General features: G+C 57.3%; 1 protein-coding gene across 5 annotated transcripts in view; it reads right to left on the bottom strand.

The window, feature by feature from the left end:
• The window catches only part of ZMIZ1 (zinc finger MIZ-type containing 1), a 192,404-nt gene that overhangs the window by 3,817 nt on the left and 164,124 nt on the right, over nt 1-24,463 (bottom strand). For 3 of the 5 annotated variants that reach the window (XM_047762411.1, XM_047762412.1, XM_047762416.1), the window contains 16 exons: nt 22,982-23,096; nt 21,342-21,559; nt 19,658-19,856; nt 18,410-18,700; nt 15,753-15,935; nt 14,449-14,526; nt 13,615-13,789; nt 12,948-13,089; nt 11,246-11,456; nt 9,717-9,822; nt 8,654-8,814; nt 7,641-7,708; nt 7,244-7,312; nt 6,560-6,804; nt 4,901-5,067; nt 1,256-1,513 (listed from right to left, as the gene is read on the bottom strand). In XM_047762411.1, the coding sequence (XP_047618367.1) occupies nt 1,256-1,513; nt 4,901-5,067; nt 6,560-6,804; nt 7,244-7,312; nt 7,641-7,708; nt 8,654-8,814; nt 9,717-9,822; nt 11,246-11,456; nt 12,948-13,089; nt 13,615-13,789; nt 14,449-14,526; nt 15,753-15,935; nt 18,410-18,700; nt 19,658-19,856; nt 21,342-21,559; nt 22,982-23,096 (2,686 nt within the window). The remainder of the gene's footprint in view (nt 1-1,255; nt 1,514-4,900; nt 5,068-6,559; nt 6,805-7,243; nt 7,313-7,640; nt 7,709-8,653; nt 8,815-9,716; nt 9,823-11,245; nt 11,457-12,947; nt 13,090-13,614; nt 13,790-14,448; nt 14,527-15,752; nt 15,936-18,409; nt 18,701-19,657; nt 19,857-21,341; nt 21,560-22,981; nt 23,097-24,463) is intronic. The other 2 variants (XM_047762413.1, XM_047762414.1) reach the window with 2 other exon arrangements.

Raw genomic sequence — 24,463 nt, 5'->3', positions numbered from 1 at the left:
TGCTAGTCTTATTTTGAGCCTGAGACATAGGGGCCCTGAGCTCACCAATTGGGAAGGCTCTTCACGAACCATGTTGCTCAGATGCTGCCACCAGGAGCTGTGGGCACTTGGGCCTCCCAGCAGAAACCACATGGCTTTGCATGTTAAGGCTGAGCAGTCTCTGCAGCTCCCACTACCCTGTACCTCTCCCAAGAGCTCTGAGCCTGTGGCTTGCTGGCAGTTCTCTTCTTCCCTGTGGCCCCCAGGAAGACTGTCCTCCCCTCTACCATGAGGTCTTTGGAATCTTTTGGTCACACAGGGGACCCTCCTCAATCTAAAAGCACCTGCCTTGGCCAGACTTGGGGAGGAGAGCTGGGTAAGAATCCAAGATGGTCAAAAAGCTGAGTGAACCCCCTTCACCACAAAGCCTGACACTGCTGGGGCCAAGGGTAACTCCTGCTGGGGCTGGGGCATGAAGGGCAGGAGTGACCAAGGAGAGGGCAGGCCTCCTCTCGGGGGATCTAGAACCTAAGCGGGGAGGGGTGGGAGGGACACGGCATGTCCCTGGCCAGCTGCCCAGCACCCATCGTTCAGTGTTCTCCTCCCCCACCTTCCAGACCATTCCGTTCTCAAGGGGGCTGATCCCGAATCTCAGCTGCCCACTTCCACCTCAGTTACCCCCCAGCATGACCCGAGGCCGTTCCTTCTGTCACCCCACACGGGGGCTTCTCAGTGAGCGATGGAGCGAGCAAAAGCACAAGGCATGGACAACACACAGACTAGAAACTGGAGACAGACATATACCAGCGAGACAGACAGAGGGACCTTGTCCCTCCAGCCCCTCCCCTGCCTCGGGCCAGAGAGCATGGCAGATGCAGATATGGCAAGCCAATGTGGGGGGAAGGGGAAGTGGGGAGAAGGGCAGGGACCCTCCTGTGCTGCCTCCAGAACTGGCCCGGAGGGTCTCTGTGAGGGCCTGGGGAAAGGTGCGGGCAGGGCTGGGCTGCAGGACTGTGGTCAGGGGGACCGGGGGCAGGGCTGGCAGGGTCGGGGAGGGGACACTGGGACTCTCTATGAGGCTTGCCCACTGTGGGGTTCCCTGGTTCTGAGCCAGGGGAGGCAGGTTGGGGCAGCCCACCCTCCACCCACCCATCCCTCCTCACAGCTACACCTCCTCCACCCTGGGCCTCGGGCCCTCAACACCCACCCCTGCTCTCGGGCAGGTCCCGGCGCCAGGCCTAGCCCCAGGCCAAGGCACGTGGTGACCCCAACTTACATCCAGCGAAGGCTCCGGCATGTCGGACGCTCCCTGCGCTCCGGCCTGACCCTCTAAGGCTGAGGAGGGGTTAAAGGTCAGGTCGCTGTGTGGATGGTTGCTGGGAGCGGCCTGTGGCGGTTGCCGGGGAGGCTGGGAAGGAGGAGGAGGAGCCCCACTGTGATGTAATGGAGGCCCTGACTGGCTGCTGGGGTGTGGGACGTGCAAACCTTGTTGTATGGAGGGATGGGGCTGGTCAGAACTGCCAGCGTGTGGCATCTGTGGAGGAGGAGAGAGCAGGAAAAAGAAAGGTGAGGTGACGAGGTACAGCGACGAGATGCCTGGAGAAATGAAAACCAAACAAAACCAGGAAAAAAAACAAACCCCCAAAACAAAGCCACCCCTCTACAAGGCTGAATGCTTTTTTTTTTTTTTTTTCCCTCAGAGAAACAAACAAAAAATCCTCCCCCAAAAAGTGCCAGTCAGGGAGGCTCTGAGGCCACGTGGGGCCGGGAGGGAGGCGGCCAGAGGCTCTGAGATAAGCGGAGATTCTGAGAGTGGGGTCCAGGCCCCTGGGAGCCCCTCTGCCCCCCTCGCCCGGACACCAGAACAATGAACAACAGTGAGGGCAGGATGCAGAAGCGAAATGGGCATGTTTCCAGGGAGCAGGGAGGCGGGCGGGGGTGCTGCTGGCGGCGTGGTGCAGCCCCGAGCTGGGGCGGCGACGGCGAGCAGACATGGACGAGGACGACGGCATGGGGCAGGCGTGCAGCTCAGGGGTCTGTGCCCCCACATGGGCCCCGGGCTGGGGGTGGCACTGGGCATGCAGGCTCCGGTGGCAGCTGGGACCTCAGTGCAAGCCCGGAGCAGGATGGAATTGAGCCCAAAGTAAAGGAGCAGAGCTGGGGCTTCTGAGTCCTGCCAAACCCTTCCTGCTGGCCACCCGCCTAGGCTGTGACGGGTGTGCTTCTCTCATAGATTAACTAGAGGGTCCGGGGGAAACATGGGTGGGTGAGACTGAAACGCCCCCTGCTAGTCAGTTTGCTGCCTCCAGCAGCCCTTCCTTCAGAGCTCAGATCTCAGAGTGAAAGGCTGAGCCCAAGTCCTCGCCCCCCTCCCGGCATCACCTATGAGCCCCCAGCCCCACTTACACTCTGCTAGTGAAGGGAGCTCACTGACTGGCCAGGCTGCTTGCCCGGAAGGGGTAGCCTGGTGACCAAACATCTCCTTGGTCTTTACCCTCCTCCCCACGCTGTCTTCTGGGCCACACAGAAACATTTACACCTCCTTCCTTCCTGGGTTTGGAAACGGCAGCCACACCACACCTGATCTTCTCCAGGACCTGGTTCCTCTTCCTGTTTCTCCTAAAAGCTGCTCCCCAGGCTGTGCTGTGGCCTCTGCCCACAGTCCAGGTGGCCCCACAGTCCAGGTGGCCCCAAGCAACACCGTGCCCTGCCAGCCCAGGCCCTGACAACGGGGGATAACCACACGATCTTAAGCTTGGTGACCCTGGGGGACCGTGTGTGTGTGTGCACATGAAGTAAGAAGGATCAGGAGAGGCTGGAGGAATGGTCACCACAGCGGTCAGTGTGAGGCCAGCCTGTGACTCCCGTGCTGCTCCACAGTGACGGTTCAGGGAAGTTGGGGGAGGGGGTTCCACCCTCTGGGAACGGCCCAGCCCCAGACAGACAGTGCCCAGATCTACTGAAACTACTGCCCTCCTCGGCCCTGGCATCTTGCTGGAATGTCTCAGAACCTGGAGGGGTAGGTACTCTCTGCGACCTGCTGATACACCTTTCAACCTCCCAGCTGACATGGGAGTCCCTGGGTAAACCAGCACCTGGTTGGAGCCCTCCCCGCTGTCTGTTCCTGCATGGGAATCCTTCCTGGCCTCAGCTGGGTCAGGCTGCTCTGGCTGGGCAGGTGTGGGCGTGGTCTCTCTGTGACTGCACACGCCACCTGCACAGCTGTACTTCTGGGTCCAGTTTCCATCCAGCAAAAGCCTCGAAACGGGGAAGGACAGTGCATATCTGAAGAGCATCCTGGGGGGGCTGTGAAGTCAACTCATAGGCCTGGGTCCCTCTGCAGGCAGCAGGGCCGACAAGGCAGGAGAAAGCCATGTTGGACACAGGAAGCATACAGCACTCTGGCCTCCATCTTCCAGTGTGGGGAATTGTGAAGACTCAGAAGGTGTGCCACGTGAATGTGGAACGGGGGTGGGGGGGTGTGATCTGGGAGACTCCTCCTGGGCTTAAAATGCTGAGGTCCTAGGGAGCAGGACTGGGGAAGGGGACCAGGAGAGAGGCCCCCAGAAGTTGGAAGCTCCCATGTGGCAGAAAGTAACTTGCAAAAACATGGCCAATGGCCCATGAAAGCAGCTATTTTTGACTTGGCATTCTGGGGTTCTGCGGGAAAGTTGCTGCAGTGCCCTCAGAGTCCTTCTGGTGAATAGTCATTCCTGCTGAGAATTAGTGGCCCTGGTGCACAGGACACTCCCTGCCCAGTGGTGGAGCCAACTCCATATCAGGTGTGGGGAGCACAGTATAATTCAGAGGCCCCTTCTTTCCAGGCCACGTGATGGAGGATGGGAGAACTTGGAGAGGAAGCCTTTGGGCATAGGCCCAACCCTGCTATCAGGCATTGGTGAGACCCCTGGACCTCTCTTCTTTGGCTCTTGTGGTCCAGGAACCACTGCCAGGTCCTCAGTGATTGCCCTTCTGGCCAAGATGAGAGACCAGGGACAGAAAGAAGGACTAAGGCCTCAGACTTCAGCCCTTGGGGCTTGTTTTCCCCCAAACCCCAAAGATTCTTTCTCCATCCAGGCACTGCCAGAACTTTTGCTCCATCAGCATGAGGCCTGTGTCTGTCTTGCTTTACATCTGGTACAAGGCACAGGTGAGAGATCAGGCTCAGAAAACATCTGCTAGATCAAGTGGAATCATCCAGTGCTCCCTAGATAAGGACTTAGGAGGTGACCAGGCTTCCCACCACTGCTGTGGGAGCCACAGGAAGGGCAGGCCTCCAGACAGCACAGGACACCTCACCCAAAGGGGCTTTCTCAGCAATACGGCGTGTGCTAGTATGTGAAACACGATGAGAAGTAAGTACCCTTGGGATAAGAAGAGTTCCTAATGTTTCTTTCACAGAAGGAGGTGATACCCTGAAGATTCAGACCCTTGGAGAGTAAGTGCCTGGGTTTGGGACAAAATTCTGGATGGCTGGATAGAGCTACAGTAAGTGAGTATCAGTGTGTGTAAGAGGGGGAGTGAGGCAAGGGGTGTGTGTGCATGTGTCTGTGTGTGTCCAGGGTGTTTGGAGGTGTGTGAGCCTGGTGGGGGGTGTGCAGGCGTCTGCACGCACACGTGCATCTGTATGTGATGTGTGTGTGCAGGTAAGAGTGTGAAGCTTCCCCCATCTCCTGCGAATCTGATGCCCCAGGCGAAGGAGCCAGATCCAAGGATGCTGATGGGCCACGACCCGGCCTCATTCAGGCCTCCCACTCCCTCCTGGGTCCCGAGACTCAATTCTCAGTCCTCCTTTTTGCTTGGGAGGGACCTGGGCAAATCATCAAAAAGGTCCAGGGAGAGCCCTCTGTCCCCGTCCGTCCCACATAGAGGCTGGGGGCACAGGGAGGTGGAGGGCTGGGGTGGAGGAAGAGGTACTCACAGTCTCCTGCATGGGGTGACTGAGGGGCTTCTCGAGGGCGGCCATGTTGTTGGGCATATCCGGGGGATGGGAGAGCTGGGGGGGCCCGTGCATGAAGTCGTTCATGGACGTCCCGCCGGGGTTCCCGTGGGGGAAGTCAAAGTTGCCATGGCCCTGGTAGTTGTTGCCTGGTTAGGGAATGAGATGGGGAGGAGGGGGGGGGTCAGACAGACGGAAGACGGCTGCCCCAGGGAATGCAGAGTGTGTAAATTAAGAACCAAGTCCCATTCTCTGTGGGGCTGGAGTGGGCACCTGCAGCCTTAGGTTTCTGGGCTCTACAGCAGGGCAGAGATGCACCCAGGGTGCGTGATCTTCTAGGGCTAAGAGCAGGGCCAGAGTGGGAGTTCCCATCGTGGTGAAGTGGTTAACGAATCCGACTAGGAACCATGAGGTTGCGGGTTCGATCCCTGGCCTCGCTTAGTGGGTTAAAGATCCGGCGTTGCCGCGAGCTGTGGTGTAGGTTGAAGATGCGGCTTAGATCTGGTGTTGCTGTGGCTCTGGCATAGGCTGGCAGCTACAGCTCTGATTGGACCCCTAGCCTGGCAACCTCCATATGCCGCGGGAGCAGCCCAAGAAATGGCAAAAAGACAAAAAAAAAAAAAAAAAGCAGGGGCAGAGTGAAAGAAAGCCAAAGGTCAGACTCCTACGGGCAGGGGGATGTGGAATAAGGCCCATGTGTGAGTTTTCCACGGGATCTGCTGAGCGAGCTCCAAGACCTGTTCCCCCCTCAAGGGTCCCACATGGCTGCACTTCATCACTGGGACGAGCCAGGCCCAGAGAGGGAGATCAGGATCTGCCAAGTCCATGAAGAAAGCTGTGTCAGATTCAAGATGACACCATTAGAAACCAGCTGTCTGGCTTCCCAAGCCACCGCTCCCTCCACTATGTGGCCATGAGAGCTCAGAGGAATAGCACACTGGAAAGCTAGGGCCCTCGGCATGCTGTGGGACTTGGGCTAGGTAGGCTGACCTCTCTGGACCTCTAGTCATCCAGGAGCCCTCAGGAACCTAAGAGCAGGGATCCTGCTGGGAGCTGCCATCCTCTGTGTTTGTGGGGGTGGGGTGGTGATACTTTCTCGGAACCGAGGGCAGGGCAGTGCAGCTTGGTCTGGACAGCAGGGAGAATGAGAGGGCCTTGGTGCCCAAAGGCCGTGTCCCAGGCCTGTGGACTCTAGCTCTGGAAGGGTGGGAGTACTGCAGACAGGGACAACATAGAGATGTCAGAAGGAAATACAGGAGGGTCAGGGCAAGGGGACCGTGGTGTTAATGACCCTGGCAAAGCAGACTCTGAAGCCCCTGAGCTTGGCACCTGCCTGCCCAGGGGCTCCAGGAGTCAGAAGACTGGGCAGGGTGGGGTGGCAGAGGCAGGAGGCTGGCTCACAGAGCAGCTGCTCACTCATGCCTTCCTAGCTGGGTGCCAACCCACAAGGCTGGATGGAACCAGAAGGCTGGATGGAGAGGGGAGGCTGGTATTGCATGGACTGGCATACCCCAAGTCCAGAGATGTGGGATTGTTTTGGGGAGGGTGTTGTGTGTTACCTCTGCCTCGTCACACCATACCCTCCCTGCACCTGCCACCACCATCCTAGAAATCCTGTGCCCCTGCTGGGACATTACCCACCTTGGCTGCTGTAGTCGTTGGAGTTGGTGCCTCCGGGTGGAGGTGGGAGCGGATAGGGGGATGGGCCGGGGCCCAGGGCTGCGATCATCTCCATGACATTGGGCATAATCATCTGGCTGGGACTCATGGTCTTGAACCGCTTGGAAGGGATGCCGTCAGGGTCATCCTTAATGTGTAGGTCCGACTTGATGGGCACTGGTCGCCAGCTGCACGTGGGGTCAATGGTGACCTCTTCAAACTCGGAGCTAGGAGGAGCAAGGGGACAAAGCTGAGGCTCTGGGGTACCGGGCTTTGGACACAAGAGCCTCCAGCTCAGACAGACCCTGTGATGTCCTTGTCCAGGCTCCCTCTGACCCCATGCCCACCACACTCTATATATGACAGAGGTGTGGGGATTTTTACCTCTTTGGAGGCCAGGGATTAGGCAAGTGGGGTACCTGGCCCCAAGGCCTCCACCCAAGGCACTGCCAGCTTCCTATTCCAGCTGAGCTTGGTCCTTTCTGGAAAGTTCCTTTGCCCCCAGGTTCAGAAGCCCTCAAATTTGCAGAAGTGAGGGATGTGGGAAAATGGTCAGCCAACCCAGTGGGGGATGGGGTATCAGGACATCCACATAATCGCCTCCTGAAATCTAGGCTAGTCTTCCTGCCCCCACCCCGGCCCTAACATGGGGAGGGGCCCACTTACTGTTGGATGGCGTTCAGGATGCCCCACATGTACTGATCCACCTCCAGGCCCTCGAGCAGAGCGGTTTTACTAGAAAATGAGACAGGGGGGTGGGGGGTGCTTGGCATTTGCTCCTGGACCCCAGAGGGTGGGGCCCAGTCCACTCCTCTCCACTGTGCCCAAGAGCCCCTGCCCCTGCTGCTGGTTACTACTGGGGGCACCGACAGGAGAGAACAGCCTTGTGACAGCTTGATACAAAGGGACTATGCACAGTCCCTGCAACCTGAGCCCCTCTGCTGTGTTTGGGTTCTCTCTTCAGCACTTAGGGCAGGTGTAAGCAGCTGGACCCCAAAGAGCAGAGCCAGAGCTCCTCCCACAGCCAGGTGAGGAAGCTTGTGCCGAGGTGGGAGTCACTCACTTGCACACAGGACACCTCCAGGTCCCTCTCTCACAATTCAGCTGCAGGTACGACTCCAAGTCAAAGCACTGCAGAGGCCGGGAGAGACACAGATAAGACCAGGGCTCTCAGAAACCGCCTAAATGCAAGTGTCATTGCCTCTGGGACCCCCATGAAGACCTCCCACCCTGGGGAGGGACAGGTGAGAGAGAGATGCAGGGCTGGAGGCTGGGTGGGTAAAGATCTTGCTGATTTTCTGATGTGCATATGGCATACCGGTCATGTGGAGTCCCTGTATGCCCGGGCCCAGGCCTCCTCATACCATCCCTGTGCCCCAGATGACCCATGACCTCTGAGAAGGCTTCCTGGTTCCCTAGCATCTGCCTTTTGCAGGTCCTGCCTCATGATAGCCCCTTTCACTGCCCCAGCCCAGGCATGGAAGATATATCCTGCCCAGTTCATCACTGTGTGTCAGACAAAGTCTCCTGGAAAAGGGTGGTGGGGGGCAGGTAAGCAAGGCTCCTGCTTCACTACGAAGCCCTCAGGGCCGGCTGCGAGAGGGTGGGGCTGAGGGTGCAGCTGGCCTGGCTCTGTGGTAGCCCCCACCCAATGAATCCCACCCACCCAGGCTGCCTGCATTTTGACACCCACACTGTGATAGTCACTCATCCCACAGCCACTTCCTGAGCACCTGCTCAGGGCAAGGCCTTGGGAGATAGCAGTAAACCAGGCAGAGGCATCCCTGCTCTCTGGTTCTCTATCAGCCATGGTGGCCGTATGGGCAGGATTTCCAGCTGGCATCTGACACCTGCCAGGGCAGGGACGTCTAAATCCACTTCTGAAGCTCCCTGGGAACGCAGCTCTGAGCACACAGGAAAGATGCACAAAGGATAAATGATGGCAGCAGCGAGTGAGTGAAACCAGCTGCTGACAGCCACGGCATCCTTCGGGGGGTCAGAGACAGGCCCTGCTGCCTCCTGCCTACTCCTCGCCATCCCAGCCAGACTGTGGGTGGCTCCCCTGGGACAGCTCACCTGGACGTGCTTGCAATCATGGCCTCGAGCAGGCAGCTGAATGCGCCGGAATGTGATGGGGCACTTCAGAGACACCTTGATGGCGGTCTGCTCTACGCCATCCTCCCCATTGAGGGTCGTGTTGCCTGATGAGGCGGCCACGCTGCTGAAATTCCGCTTGACTGTGGGGCGGAGGCATGGGTGGATGAGGAAGGCAGGGCCACCCTGCACATACCCGACTCCCTCTCAATACGGGGACACACCCTGGTTCTCCACATCCCCCACCACTGGGAGGTCCTGTGAATAGCTTCAGGCCACCATGGCCTGGGTGAAGGGAGCTCAGCTGCCTGGGGACCCTGGGCCGCCCAAAACTCTGGAATGACAGACTACGTGTGACATGTGTGAGGTGCATGCTCCCCTGGAGGTGGCCACATCTGCCCCCCAGTCTCTGCAGCTCAGGTCCCACCTTCACTAGGAAGACTTTCTGCAAAACCTGCAGAAACCCAATCTGGCACTTCACTGGTTTTCTGGGTCAGTGGAGAGCCTCATAGGCACCTTTGCACTTAATTCTCCAAGTGCAGAAATGGAACTGGACAACTGCCTGCCGCGATTCTAGGGCTCAGGACATAACGTCAAGAAGCACATTTGAAGGGGGAGCAGGGGTGCACCTCCCTGCATGGCGCCCCCAGCAAGTGTCTGCAATGGGCCTCTGAGCCAAGTCTCCCTGTTTCAGTCAGGCCTGGGCTGTCGAGGTGGGGTGGCTAGTCTGGAATCTCCCCCAGTGCTTCCCTACTGAGGAAGAATCCCCTTCTCCACTTCTTCCTATCCTTCCAGGTAAGCGCTTCCTCCAGGAAGCCTGCCTGGTTTACCTATACCATGGTGTTTTCTTTTAATCTGTCTTACATCCTATGCTCACAGTATGGCGTGCTCATCTGATGGGCCCCACAGCTCTGGAAGAGGGACACTGGAGGGGGAGGAGGATGGGCTGGTGCCAGGGAACACTCAGGGCCCAGTGGTATCATGCCCCAGGGACAGTGTATGCAGTGGGACTGAGGTCTGGCTCGAGCCCTAAGCCCCCACTCACTTTTCGTGATACAGTGCTCTGCAGGCAGGAGCCGCTTCTTGAGGAGGCCTTGCAGCACGGAGCGCACGGAGGGCCGGTGGACCAGCTGCAGCACGAAGAGGTGGGACTGCCGAGAAAGAGGGGAGGCTCAGTCCCTGCGTGTAGCCCCCATGGCCCGCCCACTTGCACCTCTGCAGGCCTAGGTCACCCTGCAACCCAGAGGCTAAGCCCAGGAAAGAGCCTGACATCCACAGTGATGCTCTGCTAGGAGGGTCCCCTGTGACCTGGGAGAGAGCCCATGAGATCCAGGATGCGTCCTGGGACCTATGAGCCGGGGGTCCCAGGCCAGGGTTACCACTCAAGAACAACTGCCACTGGTCTAGGCCAAGGCTGACTCTGACTCTGACACTGAAACACCTCTGGGATGAGGTTATGGGTCACACAGCACCAGGACTGGAGCCAACCTTCCTTCCTACCCTTGCTCACCCCATCATATTTCCTCCACTCTTCCTGCCAGAGGATGCTGTTCTGCTTTACTTTTCCAGGAAGCCTCCCAGGACTGTACACTCCAACAGGCCTCCACAGGCTCCTCACTCTGAGAGCATCCCTGGTCCTGTGACTCCTACCTCTGGGTGTCTCAGTGCCTCTTAAGGGCACGATCAGAGCCCCTCCTTCTCCCTGAGGCAGGCCAGCAGAGTGGGGCAGGTAATCTATTTCCATGCAAATCCCTGAGCAAGCCCCACGTGCCAAGGCCTGATCTTGGGGGACAGGAGCATGGCTCTGACATGGTCCCAGATCAATGAGCCAAAGGCCAGGGGACAGACAGACTGACAGAGAGACACACACACATATAATTCTAAGACAGTGGGGATGGGTGATGAAGGGAGGGAATTAACTTTAGATTTGGTAGAGTTGGGTTTAGGGGTAAAAGGTGATTAGAATATAAAAATTTCTGGAGTTCCCATTGTGGCTCAGTGGAACGAATCCAACTAGGAACCATGAGGTTGCAGGTTCGATCCCTGGCCTTGCTCAGTGCGTTGAGGGTCCGGCGTTGCCGTGAGCTGTGGTGTAGGTTGAAGATGTGGCTCAGATCTGGCGTTACTGTGGCTCTGGTGCACAGGCTGGTGGCTACAGCTCCGATTCGACCCCTAGCCTGGGAACCTCCATATGCTGCAGATGCAGCCCTAAAAAAGCAAAAAAAGAATATAAAAATTTCTTGCAAATGAGGCATACACAGAGCCTAGCTTTGAGGGACCCACAGAACTGCCACATGGAAAAAGGAGGGGGGCACGGGATGCTGGATGCTGTCCGGGAGGAGGGGCCACAGAGGAAAGCAGAGCTGAGAGTGTACACAGGACAGAGGTTTCAGGATGACAGGGGGAAAGGCCCGGCCTCAGGCCAGAGCATGGCTGCTTGAACCTCATCCCACAACTCTGGGGGGGACCATGGCACATTTATGGGTTACTTCTGAAAGATCACTCCAGGAGCTGTTGGAGGGAGGATGGAGACCCCAAGGGGGCTGAGGACTTTGGCCCCGCCCACACACTCACGCAGCAGCAGGCTGTGACAGTGATCTGGATGGTGTTGCGGCCAGGCTGGCACACATGCTTGAGGTGCAGGGGCTTGTGGGACGTCTTGTTGTCGCCGCGCTCGATGGTGAGGGGCGTGGCATTGACGCTGACCTGCACCGAGGCCGGCCAGTTGGTGTTCATCTGCCGGTCCTCGTGGTGGTAGCACTTGAATTGCAGCTCCAGGTCAGACCTGGGGGCAGGGCGAGGCTCAGGGTGGCTCTGTGAGGGGGCCGCCCAGGGCCTTCATGATGCCTGGCTGGCCCACACCCCTTACTCACCACAGCACCCCAGTGAGTTGCTGAGGGTGGTGGGGGGGACCCCATTCTCAACCATGAAGGGTCCCCCGTCGCCCCGAGCTCTCTTCTCTCACCCTGCTCATAATTCCCATCAAAACTCATTCCTAGCAACTCAAATTCCACCGTCAACTCCAACCACAGCCCCATGCCCTCTGACCATAGCCTTATGGCTCTGGCCACAGTCTGCATGTAAGTGTGACCCCTGTTCCTTTAGGACAGAGACAAATATACAGAAAGGACGGACACTAACTCAACAAACTAGCTGGGAGGCTGGTTATGCCCCAGGCTGCTGTGGAAGACGCACCCCAGCCCACCGAATCTGGTTCAGGTCCCCCTCCCCCCTCAGGGTGGGCCCCTAAGATACAGCACTGAAGGAGTCCCTTCAGACCCAGCAGGGACCATGCACACATGAAAATTGAGCAGGGCCAGCGGCCAGGGCCACAGGAGGCCTTCCAGGCGAGGGTACTCATGGGTAGGGAGGAGTGGGTGAGCAGGGCCCATGCACAAGGGTCTCTCCACACTCCTGTTTGAGCCCCCCTCCCCATATATGCCCCTCCCACCTGCGCTGTCTCTGGCCTGCACTGCAGCCAGCTCAGCCTGATCAAGGCAATGGTCTGGCTGTGTGTGCAAAGGTGTATGTGCATGTGCACGTGCCCGGTTCAAACACATCGAGGTGCCCTCAAGGTACTCATTGGGCAACAAAGGGCTCTGGTCACTGGCATGGTGGGACGGTGTGAGTCCTGCACGAGGAGGAGGAACTGAGCGTGGAGAGGCCAATGGGTTCTGGCATCCCAGAGACTGAGGCCCAAGTCCCAGCTCTGCCCCTGACTCGCTGCAAGAAAATCAACCTCTCTGGCCTCGGTTTCTTCATTGCCAGTGGGGCAGGCAATGCCCACTCACAGGTCAAAGGAGAGGAGGCAGAGGAGATTTAGCATACAGAGCCTGGGCTGGCCCAGCAGGGGAACTCCAGAGCCTGCATTCCAGAGCCCTGCTGGTGGCCAGCTCCTTGCCATCTGTAGGAGGAACCCAGCCCTGTTCCTGTTCCAGCCTCTTCTCTCTATACTCCCGACTCTGACCACATGAGCCCTGTGCAGGGCCAACTCGGGGCCCCACTGGAACATCCTCCTCCCCAGCCTTTAGGTCTGAGCTAGCCACCTTTTCTTCTTGGTACTTGTCCTTGATCCCTCTCTCAGGACTGGCGTGAGTGACAGTTGCTGCCTGTCCTCAGGCTACTAGGCCAAGGCACCTTTGTTGGTCTCCTGCAGGTTCCCCACAACACCCCCAGGGCTTTGCGCACAGGAGGGCCTGGTCCATGGTGATAGTGTCAAGTAGCATGGTGGGCCGGTGTCCACCCAGCTTGGGCAGCACCTCGCCCCGACACTCACCTCCACATCAGCGTCTGGTGGACCGTGGGCCGCAGGTGAAAGACGTGGTTGCTGACGGCCAGGTTGTGCTCCAGGCGGAAGGGCTCCAGTACCACACCATCACGTACGGGGAATGTGAGCCGCAGCTCGTCATTGTGGTTGGCTGTATGGGGAGAAGCTGGTGAGCTGCACGGCCCTGGCCACCACGGACAAGAGCCTAGGCTCATGCACATGACGTGCACCCTTGGCTGCAGGCTCTGGGTATATGTGTGAACAGGGCCACGGCAGCTGGGCTGTGTGCTCAAGGGCACATCGGGCAGCCTCTGGCTTCTTCCAGTCCAGCCGATCCCATGCTGACCATCCCTGGGTCCCACATCCCACTGATCCTGCTCCACACCCCCTCTCATCCCTCCCCGCTCCCTGCTCTGGAAGCTCCCAGTTGGCTTCTCGCAATGCTTTCCCATAGCCGAGAGCTGCTCTCCCGCCAGCCTCCAGCTGCCCAGGCAGGTGGTAAGGAGACCTGCTCTCACACCCTCCTGCTTGTTCCACATGCCCAGCGCCCACAGCAGGAGGTCTGACTTCCAAGGCCCTTGGCTCCTGGCCCCCTGAGCAGGGGGAGGGGCAGGTAGGGGGAAGGGGCTGGACTGAGGGAGGGAGAGAGTGGGGGTAGGGAGAGTGGGACACTCACCTGGGGGTGGTGGTAGAGCGCTCATATTTGGCTTGATGTCCGGTGGGAAGGGTGGTTTAACATCTTGGCTGGGGGACAGGTATGGGGGGATGCTACTCCCAGGGGTCATGGGGGGTGTAGGGTTCCCTGGAACAGGTGAGTGGGGGTAATTTGCCACAGGAACCGGCCTGGGAGGCTGGAGGGAAAGAGAAACCACATATAGGTTATGGGGAGGGACCATGGCTGTGGACATACACCCTGCCCACTCTAGGATCCTAGGATTATAGCCCTTGCTCCTCTCAGGAGGAGAGCCCCCCGCCCCACAACCAGGAAAACCCTTTCCTCCATTCCAGCTTCTGCCCCCATGGGAAGACAGGTGGGCTTGGGAAGGGCCTCCCCACCCTTCACTTGGGTCATAGCACTGGGGGATGGTAGGGTCCCCAGCCCACTTGACCAAGGAGGACCCAGGCTAGAGGGATGAGGGACTTGTTTAATATCATCTCGGGAGACGAGAAAAGCTAGGAACAAGCCAAGGTCTCCTCTTGCCCACACCATGACTCTAGTCCCTGTCCTTCAGCCCCATCCTGCTCGGGTTCCCAGATGGAGTCAGGTGGGAAGCATCTCCAGGAGGCCCTCTCCTTTCCTCCTTCAGTTTTTGCTTTGCTTTTTTCCAGGATTGGCCAGGTCCACCCTCATCCCTGGCCCACCCACTTAAGTCGCAGATTCTCTAAGCATCTCTGTGCCCAGGAGCAGACAACTCTTCTAAGGTCCAGAGAGGCTGGGGCAGGAACAGTGAGGCCCCTTCTAACACAGTGCACGTGGGTTATAAGTCCCAAGATGGAAACTGGAACATACCCTATTGACATTCCCTTGGCTGTAGTTGCTGTAGCTGCTTCCAGAGAAGGTGTTATTTTGTCCATTAAACTGCTCTGGCTGGTAAAGCAAGATAAACAATGCCATGAATGGAAGGCAGCAAAGCTACCAGAAGCCCACTCTCTCTCCTGAAGTGAAAATCTTCTGGGGGGACAGGGCATATGACAGAGGCTGACCCAGTGCTGCGGCAGGGGTGGGGAGGGGGCACAAAGTGAGGATAGAGCAGGTCGCTGCTGTGGTCAGTGGTTTACCTCTCTCTGCCCATAGCTACTAATTTAGTAAGTTTATAAAAATAGCAACTCCAGGTGTGCTGAAGTTGGGGTAAAAATACTAAGCCCTCGGAGTTCCCGTTGTGGCTCAGTGGTTAACAAATCCGACTAGGAACCAAGAGGTTGTGGGTTCGATCCCTGGCCTCGCTCAGTGGGTTAAGGATCTGGCCTTGCTGTGAGCTGTGGTGCAGGTCGCAGATGCGGCTTGGATCCTGCGTTGCTGTGGCTCTGGTGGCTATAGCTCTGATTAGACCCCTAGCTTAGGAACCTCCATATGCTGTGGGAGCGGCCCTAGAAAAGCCAAAAACAAACAAACAAACAACAAAAAAAACCAAACTAAGCCCCCATGGTGGGTGGTCATGTAAACTGGTATGAATCACTGGCAAATAAGTGTAAAATATTTGTGTCTTCCTCACTTCTGAGAAGGTACGGTATAATAATCCCGAAGAAGGAAAGAGCTGTGTGCCTGAAGATATTCATCGCAGTCCTATTTCAAAAGTGAAAACTCAAAAAAACCCCAAATAGCCAACAGAAAAGGAATGGTAAAATACAGTATGGTTCCCAGTGGAATGTTAGGCAGCCATTAAAAATGAAAACCAAAGGGACTGTGGCAATAAGTAACAGGCTGGTGACTTCCTGTCAAGTGAAGCAAACAGATTCAAAATTACAGCTGTAATAACAACTGAACAACACGCTGGCGCCCAGTGTGTAGAGACAAAGTTTACAAGAAAACGTTAATATATTTGGGCGGAGGCTTTTTCTTTAAAAAATACATTCCCTTCACTGTTATTATCTTGTGTGTGCTGTAAATAGTAAAAGAAGGAAAACCATCATCTGAGCCTCATGAGAAAGGAACCAAGGAAAGCCCGTCTGTCAGTGTGGTCACGGCAGGCACAGCTCTGAGCACACGAGATCACATCCAGAAGTCTCCGCCTGCCCCCTGGTGACCTTGGGGGATGCCCAGGGCTAGGATGACACAGGCCGGGGTAGGGGTGTGAGGTGGGGTGTGGGACTCACCTTGTAATACTGCCCCATGTTGACTGTGGGGGGCGGGTACTGCCCAGTGCTCGGCTGGCTGGGCATCCTCTGCCCAGGGTAGTTGGGAGAGGTGAGCGGCCGCGGGGGGTTGGGGGTGGGGTACTGGCCTGGCTGGGTGGGGAACTGGCTGTTTGGTCCGTATTGCTGGTTTCCATAATTGGGCTGTGGTAGCAGAGAAAGAAGCAGGGAAAGGTCATCAGGACCACCCCACCTCCTGTCCTCTGCCCCTGCTGTTTTCCACCCTCAAAATGCCCACCCCACCTGCAAAGGCGAACAGGTGAACCAGATGATGCCTGGGGCCCCTTCTTGTTCTACATCCCGGGCCATCACCTCCTGTCTGTCTAGCATGAGATGAAGCTGTCCTTCTCCAAGCCCCCATGCCCCTCGAGCTTGGGGGTGCTACTAGTGCTGTGAGGCTCTCCTAGTGCTTGGCATGTGACAGATCACAGGATGTACTTCCAGGAAGATGCTCCCTGGCCTCTGCATACTCTGAGGCTGAATCTGGGAGGCGCTGTCCTCCTCCCCTATACTGAGCAGAATACACTGATGTTTAGTTCTGGGCCATCTGTGCAGAGGCTGGGAGAACCAGACTGGTGAAGGGACAAGACAAGCCTCCTCTAGGAGGAAGCAACATCTCCAGGGAGAGGCAGGATTGATGTCCTGGGGGAGCAACTCCCCACCCTCCAGTTGCCTCCCTGTCTGTAAAATCAGGTGATCCTCAGGGCACCCCAGGCCATTACATCCTGCAGTCGGGGCTTCTTCCCTGTCTGTTGAAAACTCCTTGCCTATTAACTGTCTCTCGTGCCCTCTAGGCTCAGAGGTGCAGGAGATGGCTGCATCCCCATGTCGGGCCAAGAATAGGCCTGCAATTAATACTTGCTCAACACATGAAAAAAAGGCCAGGAGTAAATGACAGAGGAGAGGTGTGCATCACTGCCTTAGAACTTTGAGCAGCTCACACTGTTGCAATATGGTGGCGGCTCTGCATGACGGTGGAGTTCCCATCACATCACAGCAGGAGAGGAAGTGGAGGCTGGGGCCTCTCCACCAGGCTGGAGAAGAAGCCTATGCAGGACCATGTGACCTGATGTCAGCCCCTGCCCCAGGATTCTGACAATTCAAAGGTTCTATGAGTGTGTACTTCGAGGTGAGGCATCTTCCCAAACAGGGTCAGGCTGTGCGGGCTGTGGATCCTAGCGTCACAGCCCAGTGTCAGGCATTTTGTAGCTGGGCAGCATCAGTCTATGAAGAGGATGATTTAGTACAGGTAATTGGGAGTTGCTCGTGTGCCCTGCTGTGGCAGGCAAGAGCCGGGGAGTCAACAGGGCTGATGTCAGGCTAATGACCGGGAATTCTGCTGCTTTTTCTGTGATCGCCTTCCTGTGTGCCAGGAGCCCCATGGCTGGGCCTACAAATGCAGTCCCAGCCCAGCCAGCAGGGATGCTGGGAATCTGGGCACAGAGGGGGCTGAGAGGGCCCAGAATTTGTGTGGGGGCCTGTGCGAGGGAGTGAGGCCTGTAGGTCGAGAAGTCCATCCCCAAGGATAGTCAGGGCCTCGGGAACTGCCATCCTTCTCTGACCCCTTCCTGAGCTGCTGCCAACCCGGAGGACGTCCAGGCTTGACCCAGGATTCTGAGTGTTTGAGGAAGTCCCTAACTTCTCCCCTCTCAGGCCCAGGACATCTCCATCAGTAGCCAAGCCACCTTCTAGCCTAAGTAAGGGTGGATGCTAAGGGGAAGCATGCAGATCTTCAAGGAACACAGGGTCTTTGGGCTCTACGCCCACTGTAAGCCTGAGCTGAAGGTGCCATTCTGAAAAGGGGTGGCGCCAACCTGAAAGAAGGTATGTAAAAGAGCACTGGGAGATGCTCAGGAAGGGGCTCCATCCAGATGAGGAATCAAGGTGGGCCTCCCAAGGAGTGTGTGTGCTGGGCCACAATTCTGGGGTCTCTGCATCTTCTGCAGGTGAGCTAAATCCTTACCCTGGTACCCACAGGCCATTTGCTACCAACTCATTTTCTGAGTGTTCACTGAAGGCCTTGTGACGCCTCCTCCATACTGAGTTCCATACACCCCATCATGTATCATTCCCTTGTGGAAGTAACATACTATTTGCCTTCCAAACACTTCTCTGACAGGCATGGCCTTTAGATCTTTGTAGAATTTTGTCTCATCTCTCACTCTTAGGTGTGAGATGCCCTCGTGTGGGTTTGAGGAACGTGGACCCAAAGTCACCCAGTTATTGTCTGCACTAAGACAGGAGAGAATGCTAACAGCGGCTATTATCTGCTAAGTGCCTGCCTATCCCCACCCCAGGCCAGGCGCTTCAAGTACACCCCCTCATTCAAGACTCCCAAGCAGCCCCAGCAGGTGGGTTGAATTGTCATTGCCTTTTAGGAAAGAAAAAGCAGAGACTCAAAGAAGCGACATGACTTTCCAGCCAGGAAATGGCAGAGCTGACCTTAACTCAGGAGCACCTCAGGACCCTACCTCCTAAGGCTCTCTGCCTTTTGGTCCAGTTTCCCTGAAGGTCAACCCATGCTCTTTTCAAGGTACTGCCCACAGCACCTGTGTCTTTTAAGCCCCAGCTCCTCTCCACCTCCCACCTGCCCACCACCCGCCTGCTGTCACACTCACCTCTCCCGGGTATGGCCTCTTTATGCTCTGAATGGGAAGGGACTGGGGCCGGGGGCCCGGGTAGGTCTGCTGGGGCATCCGCTGCCCGTGTGTGCCAAAGGGGCTGATGCCGGGTGGCCGGGGTTGGTTCATGCCCATGGGAGGGCCGCTCATCCCCGAGGGTGTCATGCCAGCCGCCATGCTTGCGGGGTTCATGCTGCCCCCCATGGAGGCAGGCCCCCGAGGCCCGGGCTGGTTCATGAATTGGCTGTTATACGCCTGGGTGGGACCCATCTGGAAAGAGGAACAGACCTTCAACGGGAGAAGAAAAAAAAAAGAATAAAATGCCACATGCATTGAAAGTGCAGGGAGGGAAGGGTGGGGGGAGTGGGGGGTTTGGGGTGAGGGGGAGCCTCTTTCTTGCATGGTTGCAGCTGGTGACCAGGCCCCAAAGGACCACTGGCCTCCTGGGCTCACTGCTGCCCTCTGCAGGCCACACAGGAAAGACGCAGCTGAGGGGTGTTTGGGGTGGGGCGCAGTCGCTCCAATGCACAGGCAGCATATCCAGGGAGGCAGGCAGGGTATGGGAAAGAGGGTGCAAGGGTGGGGAAGGGCATGGGAGAATGGAGGTGGATGAGGATGGAGGCACGAGCCTCTTTCCTGGAAGCCTGGCCCCGTCTTTGTTCCTTGGCCATCAGGCACACATCCTCCATCCACAAAGTGTGAGGCGGCCTCAGGTCCCACCTCTGCCCACCTGCCTCACTGTCCCCATCCTGCAATCCCCACCTCCATGCCCATCTTGCACTTCTGTGGGGGCTCCCCTCTCCTCACACCACTTCCCATCCTTTTGAAGGTCAGGAGAGCAGAACTGGGACCTGGGCCGATTCCACAGATGGGATGACTGGAGAACACTGGACTTCAGAGGCCACCAGGGGGCACAGACTGGTGACAAGGCTACTTTAGACACAGCCCGCTCTTTGGTGAGTAGGCGCTCAGACTGCAATATGGATCGTCTTTCCCCATAAAGAAAGAGACACACACAAGCCACCAATCCACACAGAATACACGCTCCCAAACACCCCCAGCCCCACACTCAACTGCACTGACATGCCCACACCCTAACACACACCTCTCCATGTGCTTCTGAGAAAACCCAAACGCACCCTGACACCATCAGCTCTTCTCAGCACACACAGACCCCAACACCCCAACTCCGATTCCCGGGGCTGTCTGCCTGGCTGAGTGGACCAGGACTAGTGTGGCCCTTACCGGTCCATACTGGTTTATATCCTTGTTCTGTGTTTCCTGCAAGGCTGCCACAGTGGCTGTAGCTGTGGCCGTGGCTGTGGCTGCTGCCGCTGCCACTGCAGCTGCTGCTGCGGCGGCTGCTGGCTGAGTGAAGTCAGCGGGCGGCCTGGTGTGCGGAGGGATGCCCATGCCTGCAGGGGCACTAGGGCCCCCAGGGTAACTACGAGGGAGAGAAGAAGGAAATTAGATGTTGACAGAATCTAGAGATGAACTCATGGAGTTCCTGCTGTGGCACGATGAGATTGGTATTGTCTCTGCAGCACCAGGATGCAGGTTCAATCCCCAGCCAAGCACATGGGTTCAAGGATCTGATGTTGCAGCAGCTGTGGCATAGATCACAATTGTGGCTTGGATCTGATCCCTGGCCCAGGAATTCCATATGCCACAGGGTAGCCAAAAAAGAAAAAAATAATAAACAAAATAAAGATGAACCCATGACCAGGCTTGGGCAGGGAGGGAGAGGTCAGGCCTCCAGGCCCTCCTGCCCACAGCTCACAGAGTGGGGAGGTCTAGACTCAGAACCCAGAGGGGACAGGGGCCTCCTATGGGTGGGTGTCCCTCATACCACTTGGCAACCACCAACTTGCTGGGTTCCTGGAGCCTCGGCTGGGTGCCAGCTGGTGCTTGCTCTTATGCACTAGCTCACGGTACCCTCAGCCACCCCAGTCAGTCTGTCTTCTAGAGGAGGACACCTAGTCTCAGAGAAGCCAAGCAACTGACCCAAGGCCTGCAGCAGTGGATGGCAGTGTGGGGTTGCAGCTGTGTTTCACCACTCAACTCCATTGTGCTGATGCCTGGCAGAGCTAAAGTCAGCCCTGGGAGCTGGGGAGGGGTGAGGCTAAGAGGAAGCCTTGGACAGAGCAGGACAGATGGCAGAAGGAGGCATGGGGCGCTTCTGCCCCACTCCATGTCCCTGGAGTGCTTTCCTGAGGTTCCTTGCCCTCTCCCTCCCTGACTCTTGAATCAAGGGATTCCCATCCCCCTCAGAGTTCTGCCTCCACAAGCAGCAGGACAGAGCTGACCCTCCTGAACCCCGTCTGGATCTGCTCTCCTAGCATCTTTCAGCTTATAAAGATAAGATGCAGAGAAGGGTCATTTCGAAGAATTCGAATGTAGTCCTTCAATGCCCATGGGCTTGGGGACCATCAGAACACCACTCAGCTACAATTCTCATTGTGGCTCAGCCGTAATGAACCCAACTAGTATCCATGAGGACTGGGGTTTGATCCCTGGCCTCGCTCAGTGGGTTAAGGATCTGGCATTGCTATGAACTGTGGTGTAGGTCACAGATGCAGCTCAGATCTAGCATTGCTGTGGCTGTGGCGTAGGCTGGCAGCTCCAGCTCTGATTCAGCCCCTAGCCTGGGAACTTCCATATGCTGCAGGTGTGGCCCTAAAAAAAAAACCCCCCACACCACCCAGCTGTGCAGCGTCTGACCTACAGGCCAGCCCGAGGATGGGGGATGACTATGCCCCAAGGGCTGGTGGGAAACTGAGGAGGAGGGGAGTGCCAGAGCTCCCCACACCTCCCAGGCCCAGAAGCATGTGCTGGGATTTACACTTGACTCTTCTGCCTACATAGAGGGGAAGGGGAAGGCCTGACAAACTGCTGCTGAAGCCCGCCACCCTGGGCCAGCCGTGCTCACCTGGCCCCGAAGCCCCCGCTGCCAGGGTAGTTGGGCCGGCCATACATGCTCTGCTGGATGTAGGGCTGAGCGGGGCCAGCCTTAGCGGAGAACTGCTGCTGCTGCCCGGCAAATTGTGGAGAGTTGAGGCCGGGGTTGCTGGTGGTCATGCCCGACGCCATGGGGTTGCCGCCTGGATTCATGGGGTTGTTGGCATTGGCCATAGGGTTCCCGAGGACCTGTGGACAAAGGGAGTGCCATCACTCAAGCAGGTAGCCCAGGTGGTGTGGAGAGAGAAAAGGAGAAAGGGCAGAGGTGAGGGTGGGGGTGGAGAAGATGCCAAAACAGAGGGAGGACAACAGTGAAAAGGGAGAGAAAGAAGGGTGGGCTTTTTAAATTTCATCTGAGCATTGTGGCTCTGGCATAGGCTGGTGGCTACAGCTCCGATTAGACCCCTAGCCTGGGAACCTACATATGCCGCGGGAAACGGCCCTAGAAAAGGCAAAAAGACCAAAAAAAAAAAAAATTTTTGGAGTTCCCGTCGTGGCGCAGTGGTTAACGGATCCGACTAGGAACCATGAGGTTGTGGGTTCGATCCCTGGCCTTGCTCAGTGGGTTGACAATCCGGCATTGCCATGAGCTGTGGTGTAGGTCACAGACGCAGCTTGGATCCCGCGTTGCTGTGGCTCTGGTGTAGGCTGGCATCTACAGCTCTGATTGGACCCCTAGCCTGGGAAGCTCCATATGCCGTGGGAGCGGCCCAAGAAATCGCAGAAAGACAAAAAAAAAAAAAAAAATTTCATCTGAGCATTAAGTGTCGGCAGAGTATACAAATGAATAGAAGAGGGTAAGCCCAGACCGGAAGCAGGCAGTGTAGATGTGAACTTCAGCCTGTGATGGGACGAGGTGAGGCTGGTCCTGCACCAGGTGACAGGTGGGAAGCACAGGACTTCTCAGCCTTCCCACTGGTCCGGATGCCCAAGGGTTAGGCCATGCAGGGGCCCTGGGCTGCTGCCTTGTGTGAGCAGAGAGAAGTCTAATCCGCCAGCTTTGGGAGGAGGGGTGGTGACAGGGTCCTGGCTGAGGGGCTTCTTGTGGCCTGAGACCACAGCTAAGCACAATGGTCCCCTTCAGGCCAGCAAGCAGCCCTGAGCCACTCATGTGGCCGCAGCAGAGGCCAAGCAGTGGGGACAGGAAGGAGTGGAGGAAAGAGGAAGGAGAGAGTGGGAGGCAGGGTTGACAAGGGCCGTGGAGAGGAATCTGTCACAACAGATTGGCTCAACATTTGGCTGAAATCTAACCCAGGCTATTCAGGGTCAAAGATGCTGGATCTCTGAGGACAATAACACCCAGGAAGTTCTCCCACTTATCCAACCAAAGTAAATGTGGGCCAGGAAAGGACCCCTTGCTGCCAGGTGAAATCCACCCCCCCCAGAAAGGCCCTGGAGTGGGGGCAGTGCACGGGCCAGGTGCCATCCTCCTGAGGCAGGTGTGGACCCATCTGGGTAGAGGTATGTCCACAGCTGGGTGTGCCATGAAAGGTGGTCTTTCCAGCCTGGGAGATTGAGCAGGGCTTGGATGGCACAAGGATCTGAGGGCTCAGGGTTTGAGGAATGGTCCTGCCTGGGATGGGCTATGGCTGGGGGAGGACAGGCTCTTACCTGGCTCTGGGATGTGTTGGTCACTCCCCACACCGTGGTGACCACGGAGAGGGAGCCGGGAGGCTGGTTGGTGTTCTGCTGCCAAGGGACAGAGTCGTAGGGGAATGACCCATCACTGCAGAGGGAGACAGAGAGGGGTTTCTCAGGGGCTGCAGACACAGGTTCAGCAGAGGCATGCCCCAGCACCCCACCATGCTCTCTGGCTCCTAGCCAAGCCCATGTGACCCCCTTCTCAGTCAGTTCTGGGTCCCCTGGGCCTGGCACAGTGTCCAATACAGAATGGGTGCACCTCGAATGGTGACAGCTTGTGCAAATGTGACCACCTCTCCCCTGTCATCATGGAAGCACCACCCTGTGGCTGTCTGTCTCTCTTAGCCCAAGTTCACAGGCCACGCTACGGAGGAAGAGAGACTGGTGTGCTCAGGGTGAGGCCTGCTGTCAATCACGCTCTGACGCTAGGTAGCCCTTCAGAAAGAACTCTGGTTCTCTGATGCCAGCTTCCCCTCAAAATTTCCTGGTTCCTTCTCAGAAGAGCTTGGAAAAGTTCTCGTCCGAGTCTCGGCTCTTCCTCCTTCCTCCTCAGAGGGGGATGGCCCAGCTGATCTGGCCTTTGGAAGCTTCCTTTTGTCTTCCCATCCAGGATGGATACCGGCTTACCTGCTGTGCTTCCTCCTCTGCTCCCACACCCATCTCTCCTGCACACCCCTGCCAAGCTAATCTCCCTCAAACCACTGAGACAGGAGCTGGAGAGGTCACAATATAAAGACATTGCCAGGGGTCCCAGGCCCCAGAAGTGCCTGGCTGGGGCTGCTTCTCTTCTGGAGTCAGTCCTGCACTGACTCTTGGCACCTCTGAGAGAAAATCCCAGAAACAGCCCAGGAAGAGCAGAAAGGGAGATCACTCACATGTCGTACCACCTCTGCCCGTGGCATCCCAGGGTGTGAGGCCTGTGAGGCAGAACTGCTGGGTACTGGGGAGCGGGGGTAGGCAGGGAGGGGGTTCTGGAGGAGGGAGGGCAGCTTGGTCAGAAAGCCCCTCAGGCCTCTGTCTGTGGTGTGCCTTCATCACAGGAGGTCAGCAGAAGGCAAAAGCTCTCACTCCTGCCTGGAGAACTCATAGCCTAGCCGAGCTGCCAGTCCAGGCCCTAGGGGTCAGGGTGACTGGGAGCAGAGGTACTGGGAGCCAGTGCAGAGGTCAGGCTTCCCGGGGGCGACGCAGGCCTGCAGGACAGGCGGGCAGAAGAGCCAGGGGTCTGAGCCTTGTGCCTGGCTCCTTGTTGGCCGGGGCCCTCGGTAGTGTTGGCCAAGTCAGGCCAAGTCATGTCACTAACTGCCCATGCTTGCCGTCCCCTTGCCTGACACCCTCTCTGCCTGGCCAGGCCCTGGCTTCCTTCCTGTCTCTGCTCAGAAGTCACCTCACTGGAGCGGCTGCCTTGACCTCCTGGGAGAAGAGCAACCCTACCCCTAACTCCTTTTTCCTCTC

Source organism: Phacochoerus africanus, chromosome 15 (assembly GCF_016906955.1).
Source record: "Phacochoerus africanus isolate WHEZ1 chromosome 15, ROS_Pafr_v1, whole genome shotgun sequence".
In the NCBI taxonomy this organism is placed as follows: Eukaryota; Metazoa; Chordata; class Mammalia; order Artiodactyla; family Suidae; genus Phacochoerus; species Phacochoerus africanus.
This window is presented reverse-complemented; position numbering and strand designations above follow the sequence as displayed.